This window comes from Quercus suber, unplaced genomic scaffold (genome assembly GCF_002906115.3).
Source record: "Quercus suber isolate HL8 unplaced genomic scaffold, Cork oak 2.0 scaffold_1130, whole genome shotgun sequence".
NCBI classification, from domain to species: domain Eukaryota; kingdom Viridiplantae; phylum Streptophyta; class Magnoliopsida; order Fagales; family Fagaceae; genus Quercus; species Quercus suber.
In genome coordinates, this window is record NW_027070534.1 from 23,856 (window position 1) to 37,712 (window position 13,857).

The 13,857-nt window shown below is 34.1% G+C and overlaps 1 protein-coding gene and 1 long non-coding RNA gene across 2 annotated transcripts; one reads left to right on the forward strand and one right to left on the reverse strand.

Moving 5' to 3' along the window:
- Positions 1-6,195: 6,195 nt before the first annotated feature.
- Positions 6,196-8,459, reverse strand: LOC112037326 (uncharacterized). Its single transcript, XR_010627367.1, has 2 exons — positions 8,347-8,459; positions 6,196-7,761 (listed from the first exon to the last, which is right to left on the reverse strand). It is a non-coding gene; the product is annotated as an uncharacterized LOC112037326 (long non-coding RNA).
- A 3,065-nt stretch (positions 8,460-11,524) lies between these two features.
- Positions 11,525-13,205, forward strand: LOC112037324 (aspartic proteinase CDR1). Its single transcript, XM_065769373.1, is given in 3 exon segments — positions 11,525-12,134; positions 12,137-12,279; positions 12,592-13,205. Coding segments are annotated over 3 exon segments (1,254 nt in total). The 5' UTR covers positions 11,525-11,569; the 3' UTR covers positions 13,138-13,205.
- Positions 13,206-13,857: the final 652 nt, after the last annotated feature.

The following is a 13,857-nucleotide window of genomic DNA, read 5'->3' on the forward strand; positions in this document are numbered from 1 at the left end:
CTTTTCATCATCCTTAATCTCCTTTTCTGATATGGTGTCGTCTATGACCACATTGATTGACTCCATTACCATCTTAGTGGGCTTGTTGTACACCCTATAAGCTCGGCTATTTGTGGAGTATCTGAGGAATATTCCTTCATCACTCTTAGCATCAAATTTTTCTAGATTTTTCCTGTCATTTAGAATGTAGCATGTGCTCCCAAACACTCTGAAATACTTCATCTTGGGTTTCTTTTCTCTCCATATTTCATATGTCGTCTTCTTTGTCCTAGCTTGGAAATATATTCTATTACATATGTGACACAATGTGTTCACAGCTTCAGCCCAAAACCTTTGAGGTATGTGTTTGTTGAGTAGCATGACTCTTGCCATCTCTTGGATCACCCGGTTCTTTCTTTCAACCAACCCATGTTGTTGTGGAGTCTTTGGAGCTGAAAATTCCTTCTTGATACCATGCTCTTCACAAAACATTTCAAATTTAGCATTCTCGAATTTCTTCCCATGATCACTTCTGATTTTGACTATAGGAACTCCTTTTTCATTCTGCAGTCTCTTACATAGTCTTTGCATTTTATCACATGCTTCAGACTTCTCTTTAAGGAATTCCACCCAAGAGTACCTTGAGAAATCATCAGCTACCACCATAATGTATCTCTTCCCTCCTAGACTTTCAATTCGTGTAGGCCCTATTTGATCAACGTGAAGCAGCTCCAAACACCGTGAGGTAGCAATCACATTCACCTTGTGATGGTTCGCCTTTGTTTGTTTTCCCATTTGGCATGCTCCACATATAGTCTTCTCCATCTTTTCAAACTTTGGAAGTCCCTCAACTGCCTCAAGTTTAGAGACTTTACATACTTGTTTGAAGTTTGCATGTCCAAACCTATGATGCCAAAATTTTAGCATATCAACGCGAGCACTTCTGCACGAAATATGTGCTGTAGGAACTATTCCATAGCAATTATCAGTAGTCCTATTTCCCTCCAAGACTTGAATCCCTTTTTCATCAATGATTATACAACCCTTCTTTGAGAATTGGACAAGAAAGTCTTCATCACATATTTGAGTGATACTTAAGAGATTTGCCTTCAAACCTTTGATGTATAGCACTTCCTTCAATAGAGGTAATCTTGGTATTTCAACCATCCCTTCGCCAAGAACTTGAGCATGACTCCCATCGCCAAATGTCACATAATCACATGCTTTCTCTTTAAGAGCCTTAAACAGTGATTTATCTCCTGTCATGTAACGAGAACATCCACTGTCAAGGTACCATAAGCATGAGTTAAATACCTTCAATGAGGTGTGCACAAACATACAGGCATGGGACAAGCATTCTTGACCATCAAATAGAAATTCATCTTTATTTTCCAAGCTTTTTCTAGATTGATTTTTCCTTTTCAGATTATCAACCTTTTCACACAATGTTCTATTTCTTCTTTTGTATTTCTAAATCAAAGATTTAGACTCACATAGACTATTGTGTAGAGTGTGGTTTTTATTTTCAAAGTATTTCAGCATGTGAATGAACATCCTAGCATGTTTTTTAGATTTAATTAACTCTAAGAGTTTATTTTTAAAATACCCTTAAAACATACTCATAGAGTCATTATCATAAACACCGAAGCCACAATTTTGCATGAACCTTTTTTCAGTTGCATCCATAACCAAGTGGTCTAGGATCGCACTCAGTTAATCAACCCACAAAGAGTGCACCCACTCTGATACCAATTAAAAGTTCAAAATGTGTATAAAACACCCTTGAACGTTTAGACCCCCAAATACAAAGTTACCAATTTAAGCCTTATATCAAACAACTAATGTGCGGAACATGATAACAAGCTCATAACAGAATTGATAAACAATCTAAGCCAAATATAAACACATCCATAATAGTAAATATAAGGCAAAGATAAAGGGAAAGAAGATGCAAACACACGGACAACACACGATGTGTTATCGAAGAAGAAACCGAAGTCTCGGCGTAAAACCTCTCCGCCGCCCTCAAAGCGGTAAATAATCCACTAAAGAATGTAGTTGGGATACATGAACAACAGAAAACCCTCCAAGCCTAATCCACCCAAGTACCTAAGCCCTCCAAGCTTCTTGCTCCAACGAGGTTACGCCAAACCTATTTTTTCTTTAGCTTTTTGGATTCCGCTACTATACCATAGCATCAACTAATGTATATTGGTTTCTTCCAAACTGCTTCCCTTAGCACCAAATGAACTTTCTCACAGACGTGGGTGTGGTGAGATAAGGATTTGGTCAATGGCCTCTCAAGGATGTGACAATGGAGAGGAAGAGAGTAGAGAAATTTGTAGAGTCTCCAAGGTAAAAATTGGGGATAAGGCAATCTTGTTTTTTCTCTAGGGTTTCTCTCACAAAAATTCTCTCTGGAAGCTCTCTTAAAATCGTGGGTATAAGGGTCTATATATAGTGGGGTAAGAAAGGAATACGAAGAGATAGTTTTTGCCAAACAGGGTAAATTGGCGGCTTGGTCTCGTGGCTTGTCCAAGTCGCGTGTTCAAGTCGCGGCGTAACGGCCTTGCCAGCCTGGGACTTTTGTCCTATAGTGCGACAGCTGGCGCGACCCTTCAGCTTCCTTGTGTGCATCTCATGTGTCTGCATTTGGCAGCTTGTAGCCGCGAGCCACCTGCGAGTCCTAGCCGCGAAGTTCTACTTCTTTGCACATACTTGAGTTTTTCTTCACATCTTCTCACACACTACCCTTACAATAATCACACCTTAATATAGGGTTACTAAGTGTTAAATTACAAGCAAATTGGTACGACATAAAGCCAACAAGATGGTTGATAAATTTCAACCTTACATTATAGAGAAACTTAAAGGGTGTATTTTGCATTTTTAGCCACACAAAAAAAGCAAAAATACAAATTGTACCATTAAGTTTGACCAAATATTCATTTAAGGCCTCTAACTTTATTTTCATTCAATTAAGTTCTCTAAATTTTAAGTTTATTTAATTAAGGCCTTTTAGATAACTTTCGTTAAATATTGTAGTTAAGTGTCAAATTTTAAACTTTCTTTTGTAAATAAGAAGAAAAAAAAAATATTTTCAATACTAAATTTTGATCATTTTGTAGTTAAGAAAACAAATTCAATTAATAATGAAATTGATCTTCTTCTTTTTAAAATTTATTATTTTTTTTAGTAGATGGTTTCTTTTCTTAACTTTGGTGAGATAGGATTGCTTCGCCTCGCAATAACACGTTGTCAATGAAAAAGTGATAAAGCAATCCTTGATAAGAACAAATATTTTTCTTTTATTTAAAAATCTATTGCAATTTGGTTTTGCCAGTTGACAAAATCACAACTTTGCAATTTGGTGCAACCACTTAGTGCAACTATAACATGATAAAACAATCATTGATAAGAATAAATAAGTTATTTTTATCTAAAAATTTGTTGCAATTTGGTGTTGCCACGTGGCACCACCATAATTTCTAAGCTTAACTTTGCAATTTGGTGTAGTAATGCAACCGCGACATCTAATCTCAACTTTTATTATATGGTATATGATATGATATATGAATTATTTATTTATTTAAATTTTTTTTTTTTGGGTTTTGGTTTTGGTTTTGGTTTGGCCCTAGGGAACTATTTTTGCTCATGTCTGTGGAAGAGTTATAGGATGATCATCAAAGAAATCGGTCAAGGAAGTTTGAGTAATTTTAGTACCAAATAAAAATGCAGAATATATTATTTAACACGACAAATTATGATTGACTATCTATTATTATTACATAAATCTACTACTTTTTCTCTACCACAATTGTAGCAATAGTTGTGATCATGTGAATGCCTTTAGGTGAAGTGACAATAGACCAATAGTGCTCTTTAAAAAAGAAAAGCTTCTTGTCTTCACCTAAAAAAAAGAAAGGACAAGGATTTCCTTCAAAGAAATGCTGCATACAAGGCAAGGTGTCAATTGGTGAGAGTGACAAGTGTCCTATGTCATGTGCAATGCACATTACGGTGTTAGAATTTTGCCTTAGAACCGTTTGCTCTCTCTCTCTCTCTCTCTCTAAGTCAGACGTTCTCTATCTTCGTCCAAGATCTCTCTCTCATCCTTTTTGCTCAGCCTAGCCACATCCACTCATTCCCTCTCCACCGGCCTTACTCTGCCGCATTTCCACCTCTTTTTGCCGCCAAGAACCACCGCTTCAGCACCTTCTTTCGCAGAAATCTCTTTGGTGAAGACGAGTACAACAACTCAGAATTTTTCAAGGTTTGTTACCTAATCGGCTTCCAAATCCCTCTCTCTTATTTATTTATTTATTTATTTTTATTTAGAAAATCTCCTAAAATCCCCTAATATCTTTGAGGTGAAGAAGGGTAAGGTTGAAAGGGTGTGATGGATCATGGAGCACACAGACCTTTTATTCTAATTACCTTGGTTGTCACTTGTCAATGGCTATCAACAACCATTATTCTTCTCTGAAATTTAGTTGTGTGTAAATACTATATATCTATGTTTGACAGCGATTATATATTTTTTGAAATCTAGTAAAAAATGCATGGTACTAATTTTAATGCCACTCTTGTCAACATTGGTTACATTGATTCTTTTTCTTGTGAGATCTTTTGTTGCTAAATTTGTTCTGTATTATGTGGGATAAAAGAAAAATAGACTAAACAATGATATTATTTTTGTACCTAGCTATAAGTACTATAGCTCTCCCATATTTGTTGTTATGGCCCTTATTATGGGTACATAGCTATAGGTTTTGCTGTTTTATTGGTGTCCAAAATAAGCTAATAGTTTGTTAACTTGGGTTCTCTTCTTACTATCTTTGTTATAGTTAATTGGCTTACTCAAAGAACTTGGGTATACTGAGAAAATGATTTACATATTTTGACAAAAGCAATTTAGCTTTTGAAGCTTTTGTACCTTCACATTAAATTTTGAGTCGTATAATTTTTTTCTTGGGGAAACATTGGCATCTTGAACTAAAGCAAAACATTGAATAAATTTGCTAGTGATATTCAATAGAAAATAATATTGTCAACATTGGTTACATTGATTCTTTTTCTTGTGAGATCTTTTGTTGCTAAATTTGTTCTGTATTATGTGGGATAAAAGAAAAATAGACTAAACAATGATATTATTTTTGTACCTAGCTATAAGTACTATAGCTCTCCCATATTTGTTGTTATGGCCCTTATTATGGGTACATAGCTATAGGTTTTGCTGTTTTATTGGTGTCCAAAATAAGCTAATAGTTTGTTAACTTGGGTTCTCTTCTTACTATCTTTGTTATAGTTAATTGGCTTACTCAAAGAACTTGGGTATACTGAGAAAATGATTTACATATTTTGACAAAAGCAATTTAGCTTTTGAAGCTTTTGTACCTTCACATTAAATTTTGAGTCGTATAATTTTTTTCTTGGGGAAACATTGGCATCTTGAACTAAAGCAAAACATTGAATAAATTTGCTAGTGATATTCAATAGAAAATAATGCATTGTGAGAACTCGCACTAACTTTTTTTTTCTTTTTTTTTTTGTTTCTGGTCCTTGCTAACCTAGTTCTTTATCTAGTTGAATTTATTTTTGGTAAAGATATCTTTCTTGCTTTTAATATTTTAAATTGTCGTTTACATAAGTCTGCCTTTTTGTTTAAAAAACTTTTTACCCCTAGGTGTCTTTGTTGACAGGTATCATAGAAATTCTTTATTCTTGGTTTATAACTTTGTTTTGTTTAATCTTGTTTTCTTTCACAATTTTTTGCAAATGTGTCAAGCCAATACCAGATAAGTAGTACCAATTTTGTGGCACTCCAATTTACAATGAAATATTTAGAGAGGTTAAAGAGTGCCTTCATGAATTTTTTGGAACAAGGTTTTTTTGGGATCCAATTGAGCAGTCAACTCTCTTTTTCTAAATTGAATTGGTAGTGATGACAAGGGAAGGGCTACCACAGTTGCACCACGTGAGATCATCATAGCATTTGGTCCTGTAACATATACTTTTTCCCTACCTTTTTTTGGCTAGAATCTTGAAACATACACCTTTTCCCTACAATTTTTGCTAGAATTATGTATTTTGGTGCTAGAATCTTGAAACATATACTGTTACGGCCCAAACCCCAAAGGGTCCAAAGCATAAGAAAGACGTCTCAAAGTACATGTAGATTTTTCCTTTTTGACAATCCAATCCACAAAAATCATATTAAGTACCAACATCAAGAATTATCATAATCATTCCATTTAATATACTTTTAAAGTAAGTCAGAGCTCTAAGAAATAATTACAGAGATCATTGGCCACAAAAAGATAGAGGTCTGAATAAATAATTACATATTATCAGTTTGTTCCATCAGTGGGAATAACGTCACAACCACTATAATATAAAAAAGAATGAGTCAAGCCTATTCTAAGATATACACCATCTAATATTTCCATTACAAAAGTTCGGCTTCCATCAATAGTTAGTCTAACTACTGTTAGCCACCGAAAAGCTGTCTCAAAAGATTGTTGCCTACTCTAAAAAGTTTATAAAAATAATAGAATGAGACAGAGTCCAGTAAGTAGCATAATTAATGGGGGTGGGGTAAATGAAAGCTCCATTTTCAATAATAATATGATATGACAAGAATGATTTATTAATGAAACACAAAGTTTTTCAAAGTAAATATCTTGAAACTATAAACTAGAATTTATGAGCACCAACAATATAATTTCCAAAGCCGTAATATCTAACGTAAGGTAAATTATCACAAATATATCATACTACTACATAGACTGGTCAGGAGATCCACCTATTCACAACTGGCATGATATTGTCATCTTTGGTATGCAGACTCTTGGCTCCATGGACAACAGCCTCACCCATACCCTTAAGGTTTTTCTTTCCCCCCATGGGATCCACCTATTCACAACTGGCATGATATTGTCATCTTTGGTATGCAGACTCTTGGCTCCATGGACAACAGCCTCACCCATACCCTTAAGGTTTTTCTCTCCCCCCATGGATAGCAGAAAGAGTGCGTCAAATAGGACCTCTCTTGCATGTGGTCTTTTGGCCCCATGGACAGCAGCCTCACCCACACACAATCAAGGAACCTCTTCCCCCTATGGGCAGCAGGGAAGAACGCATCATCCAAAGTGAAAGGGGACTGACCTAGATTTGATTTCATTGTCACAAAGACTATGGAAAACAAATTGGGTGATCACCAGGAAATCACACATGGCATGGTGTTAAAACCACATAAACTCACAGGTATACATTTCCTTTCAAATACATAGTTTATAACCAAGTAGTTTTAGAAAAACCTTAAATAATCTAACTTCCACAAAGTTTATAAGGTTTTCAACTTCATTCTTGTCAAAAAGATCTTCTATCAATTTCCCACATAGCAAGACAAAATAAACATCTTTAAATTTTCTAATATACCATAAAATCCAAGATTTCCTTATCAAAGATTAAATAAAATATGCTCATTTATCCATATCAACAAATTCATGCATTTCCCTAAATGCAACACCAAATATGATGCATTTTCATATATACAATCATATATATATATATATATATTAAGGTTACGACATAATAATTTTTAGGAAAATATAGTTTCCATAGGTAGTTTCCAAAAGCATGTCTAACCCAAAAACAACATTTATACATGGTTATTTTTCAAAATCCCATTAAAAAGCTACTTAACTTGCAACACGCAAAAATTCTAATTCTTCAAGATCCAAAGGAGATTAGCTAGAACCTCAACAATATCAAGCAAACCTAACACAATAAGCATAAATCTTAAAATTGTATCTAGTTACAATTTAGGAATTGCCAAATAAGCACTTAATTAGGCAAGTCTAATATTTAACTTCATCAATAATAATATATTCCACTTCCAAAGTTTCTCAACAAATTGATTCACAAGGCATAAATTCCAATTTATAAAGTTAACCCATTTAATATCATCTCCAACATTATGACTAGCTTTCATAAAAATTACACTACACCAATAACAGACCCATGAAAGCAAAATCAAAATATCCTCTAAGACAAGACATTTAGAACTTCAACTAACTCCAAATAAACCTAATAGTAATGGAAAAAAATTGGATTTACCAACCATCACATGTTATAACTCAAAACCCTTAAATTTTCCACCATACATAAACCTTAGGTAGTCATCATTAGCATAAACCAAAAACTCACTCATCAAATAATTCCACCAATACAAAACCCACACATATAAACACATAAATATTACTTTCAATGCTCATAAATCACATGGGTATCATTATTAAAACTTAGATAAAATAACCTCAAGCAAAAGCATATAAACCCACCAAAAATATTAGAATTTTTTACCTCAAAAAATATGTGAAGGTGTTTATAGGTTCACAACAAATTTTCCGGTGATCTTGCCAGAAAAATGATGGTGAAGATAGTGATATGGAGGTACCGACAGGAGAGTTTGAAGGAATGAAGAGGAGTGTTCTACCGAAAATGAAAAAGAAGAAAAAGAAAGAAAAGAGAAGAAATGAAGAAGCGAGGAGCCGGTCAAAGAGAGTAAGAGATAAGTGAAAATGAGTGGTGGGTAGTGAGGTTAGGTGGGGCACATGGGAACCCAAAAATTCTGACCATTACCTTTTTTTTTTTTTTTATAGAAAGTTGGGACATTACATATACTTGTATTGAAGTCTATATTTCAATAGAACCCTTGTTGTTGTGGTTTTGTAATCAAAGCATATATTGCAATAGAATTTGTACATTTTTAGATTAAATGCTTTTGTTTGTTTGTTTTTGTTTTTGCTTTTGTTGTTGTTGTTGTTGTTTTTTATTTTTATTTTATTTTTATTTTTTTAAAATTTTAATTTTTTTTTTTATATATTGAGTTTTAAGATTGCAAGATTGCAATTGTCACTAAAATTGGTTTGTTGTCTACCAATTTTGATGAGGGAAAAAAAAATACAAATTAAAGATGATAAAGTCTCTTACCATCTTTTTGTTTTTTTTTATGAAATCAAAACTACCATAATTGGCTTGGTAACATTTCAAAAGATAAACCACAAGCATCATTATAGATATTAAAATATTTAGAAAAGAATAATTATATTCTATTCCATTCTCTTGGTTTGTACGGTATATAAAGGTTTTTTAATAAATGAATGATAACACTCATGCGACAAAATTGGACAATACAACAATACAATACATACTCTCAAAGTCTTTCGCCTTATTACCTAAATTAAAATAGAAAGGAGGTAGCATATGTCAAATCTGAAACTTAACTAAAATTGAACAATAGCTCCCTTTATAACCTTCAAACAATAAGATCACACAATGAAGAAAGGTAAAGAAAGGGTTTCAACGCCAATTTCTTTACAGACATATGTGACTTAATCCTGCCCAACCTCTAAAGAATGATGGTCTCCTCTACTGCATTTTGTGAAAAAAAGAAAGGAGAATATAAGTTAGCCAAAGGTCAGATACTTGAATATGTTAAGAAAGTAGTTACTAAGCATTACCTTCAAAACTTCTAAGTTTTAACAAAGATTTTCGTAAATAAATTCCCTGCATATCCAAAATCAACAAAAGAAAAAGAGCTAAAAAGAACCAGACACTACCAAATCCATACATGTTACGCATTTCTTGTTCACACAAAGCAATTACACGTATTACAAAATAGGTGAAACCAGCAAAAGAACTAAACATGTCTTTAACTTTTCCCAACTTACAATCATTCATAGCCCACTAATCTACAGCTAATTAATGGCACTGGTAGATTACTTAGCACATTAATTTAGCTCGTGTAAAATATGAGACATAAGGCAATGTGTACGATAGCTTAACTAGATTTATAGCTATAGAGCATAAATATCAAACTACAACATTCTATAGCCAAAGCATAAGCGGGTCTTAAGGCATTGAATAGTTTTCAAGTCTGGGCAAAGTTCTCCATATTGTCCATATAACCGAAGGGGAGTGGCTATTCGAGTAACACTACTATGCCTTCCAAAATACCATAACTCTCTAGCTATCAAGCAATGAATTACCAGAAAATCATGCATGAAAGCTTATTCCAAGTTGCAACCATGAATTTGGTGTCTACCAAACTTACATTAGGCATTCAAGTCAGTCAAGTTCTACCAAACTTACATTAGGCATTCAAATCAGTCAAGGTTTCCCTGTGATAGTTCACATAGATTTCATATTCTGAAATTAAAAGCATTTAAATTTTATTTAACAAAACAAATTAAGACTAAGGCCCAAAGAACCACGCCCAGCGGATGATAAAAAAAAAAAAAATTAAATTCATCAACTCAGAAACATTTTAGCAGCGCAAAGTCGCGGACTACAACTAAAGCCCCATTACAAGAAGTCAGCACCTAACACCAGTAATCACTATCCAACCAAAACCAACAAAAAACATAAGCTCTTAAACACAATTCCAGCAGCACTCTACGCTATAGAACTAAACTAAGATCAGGCCAAGCTCCAATATTCAATCTTTAAAAATAAAAATAACAAATGGAAATTCTAAAAACAAATTTAAGGAAATGTGTTAGTTACCCACATAAAAGTTATAATGAATTAAATAATTTTTTATGGGTTGCTGGTATAAGCAGAAGTTTTAATTTACGAAATCTCCTAAAATCTCCAAAATATAAAAAAATTGTACGATTTATCCACATAAAATCCTAAAACCCTCAAAGATATTAGGACACTTATCACTCTCACAAATTGACACTTTGCCCTGTATACAGCATTTCCTGCAAACATGTTTGCAGAAAATCCTTGTCCAAAATGAAATGCAGTTCCTTATAAACAGCAAAGTCAAACAAATATTTATTTGCTTGCCCCTGCGAAATTGCGGGGCCTAAACAAATTTATTCTTTCATAATAAGGCTTTATGATCCATTCAACTGTTCAACGAAATAAGAGATATGTTATAATATTATTGCATTCTTTATGCTCTTTTCTTTCAATAACTATTACTAAAGCAAATCTTGATAGATATGAAAATTTTCAAGTTTTTATTTAGTAGGCCATTTGATGCCATTCACGGTAGAAGAAATCGCATTTTTCTTTTTCTTTTTTAATGGTAGGTCAACTGATGCCATCAAGTAATCCTTATAGGTGACTAATATATTTCCTTTTTTTCTGGTTATTTACGTTCTCACGTTACTTTTCCAGGTCGGACATGAAAGTTTGGTTTAATACCGAGATTTGGCAACCAACGTAAACCTACCTACACCTTATTCGCAAGTCTTCCTGTGCCCATGTATATTTGTAATATATTTTAAAGACTTTTTTTTGGGGGGTTGTTTCCAAATTGTTATCTATATCAAAGAGTCCATAAATTAGTATTACATTATCCCAAAAATGGTGTTATCATCAAAAAAATTTATCAGGTAATATAATGTATTTTTAGCAATGCAATGTGCACACCATTTTAAAAATAGTAGTAATATAATATTCAAATCACATTAAATGAAAATTCCTTAAAAGTACAATTATTAAAGAAGCAGAGAAAGTGTATATAATAAAACTGTTCAATGTCTGACTCTGTCCTTAGGCCTCAAATTCAATGGTCGGCATTGTCATGTTTCATCCACGGTTCCTTGTTGCCTTTATTCTCTCAAATTATCTTGTATGCCTTTTGGCAACTGCCGCTCGCAATGGTGGCTTTACCTTTGAGCTAATCCGCCAAGACTCTCTCAACACTCCTTTCTACAATGCTAACAAATACCATCCAAATGCCCCCCAATCACAAATATCTGCATACAAAGGCCATCATCTCATGAAGGTCTCAATCGGAACGCCACCGGTAGACATCTATGGCATTGCCGATACAGGTAGTGACCTTGTGTGGACACAATGTGTACCATGTGATGGCTGCTACAATCAAGCTAATCCCATGTTCGATCCTCAAAAGTCCTCCACATACAGTGACATTTCTTGTCAATCAGAACAATGTCATCAAATAGACACTGGCACTTGTTCTCCCCAAAATCTTTGCAGTTACACTTATGGATATGGAAGTGGTTCCATATCCCAAGGTGTTATGGCCAAAGAAAAAGTCACCATTACTTCCACCTCAGGGAAAACTGTTTCCTTTGACCTTGCTTTTGGTTGTGGACACAACAATACCGGACTTTCAATGACCAAGAAATGGGAATCATTGGGTTAGGAGGTGGGTCTGTTTCCCTTGTTTCACAATTAGGTTCCACCTTTGGTAGCAAGAGGTTTTCTCAATGCTTGTTGCCATTTGGTACAGATTCTAATATTGCAAGCAAGGTAAGTTTTGGCAATGGCAGTGAAGTTGTAGGTAGCGGTGTGGTTTCAACACCTTTAGTAGCCAAAGAAGATAAAACTCCTTATTTTGTGACATTAGAAGGAATTAGTGTTGGACAAACATATGTGCCTTTTAACTTTTCAGATAAGGTTTCTAAGGGCAATATGTTTCTGGATTCAGGAACGCCACCTACGCTTTTGCCACAAAATTTTTATGATCGCTTGGTGGCAGAAGTGCAGAAGCAGATTCCAATGGATTCCATTCAATGTGACCCTGATTTAGGGACACAGCTTNATTCTAATATTGCAAGCAAGGTAAGTTTTGGCAATGGCAGTGAAGTTGTAGGTAGCGGTGTGGTTTCAACACCTTTAGTAGCCAAAGAAGATAAAACTCCTTATTTTGTGACATTAGAAGGAATTAGTGTTGGACAAACATATGTGCCTTTTAACTTTTCAGATAAGGTTTCTAAGGGCAATATGTTTCTGGATTCAGGAACGCCACCTACGCTTTTGCCACAAAATTTTTATGATCGCTTGGTGGCAGAAGTGCAGAAGCAGATTCCAATGGATTCCATTCAGGATGACCCTGATTTAGGGACACAGCTTTGCTATAGAACTGAAATTAATCTTCATGATAATGCACCAATATTGACTGTCCATTTTGAGGGTGCTGATGTGCTATTAACGCCTGTACATACCTTCATTCCACCTAAAGATGGGGTTTGCTGCTTTGGAATGCAAAGTTTTGGCAATATAGATATGGGAATATATGGAAACTTTGCTCAAGCAAATTACTTGATTGGGTTTGACAGGGAAACAATGAGGGTCTCCTTTAAGTTGACTGATTGCAGCAAACAATAGGTTCGCCACTATCATGTAAAATAGTCGATCAATAAAAGAAATACAACTATTCTTTTTTCTTTTTTTAATTGCATATCTTAATTTTGAATTAAAAAAAAAAAAAAAAACCAAAAAACTTAATTTTCTACCACACCTGCCTAGCTAGGGGCAAAAGTCTCGCATGCACCAGCTGCATGAGATACCTTCTCAGCTAGGTGATATCTAAGAAGTAGATGAGTGTTAAATCTCAATTGAAACTTGATGTCTAGGTTCAAATCTCTCATTTCCTAACTATCAAATTATAAATAAACAAATCTCATTTCTTATATAAAAAAAAAAATATGATAATAAATTAATAACAATATCAAATATTTCATTAATGAGCAACAATCAAACAAGACACAGAAAGCAAAAATAAAGGTTTGTTTGGATATAACTTATTTTGCTGAGATTGAAAACTAAAAATACTGTAGCAAAATAATTTTTAAATGTATGAATAGTGCTATAGAACCTAGTTTTAATGAAAAAGTTGCTGAAAAGTAAGATTTGTGGGTCCCATGCACTATTCACGAGACCCATGGGACTGATAAAAGGGGCTGAAAAGTCAACAATATATGGCTACTATTCATGAACAATAGCCGTTTATCCCCTAAATGTGTGCGCAGCAGCCAAAAAAAAAAAAAAAAAAACAACGTAAACGCAAGACGCAACATAGGAAACGTGGATCCAAACCCACACTAA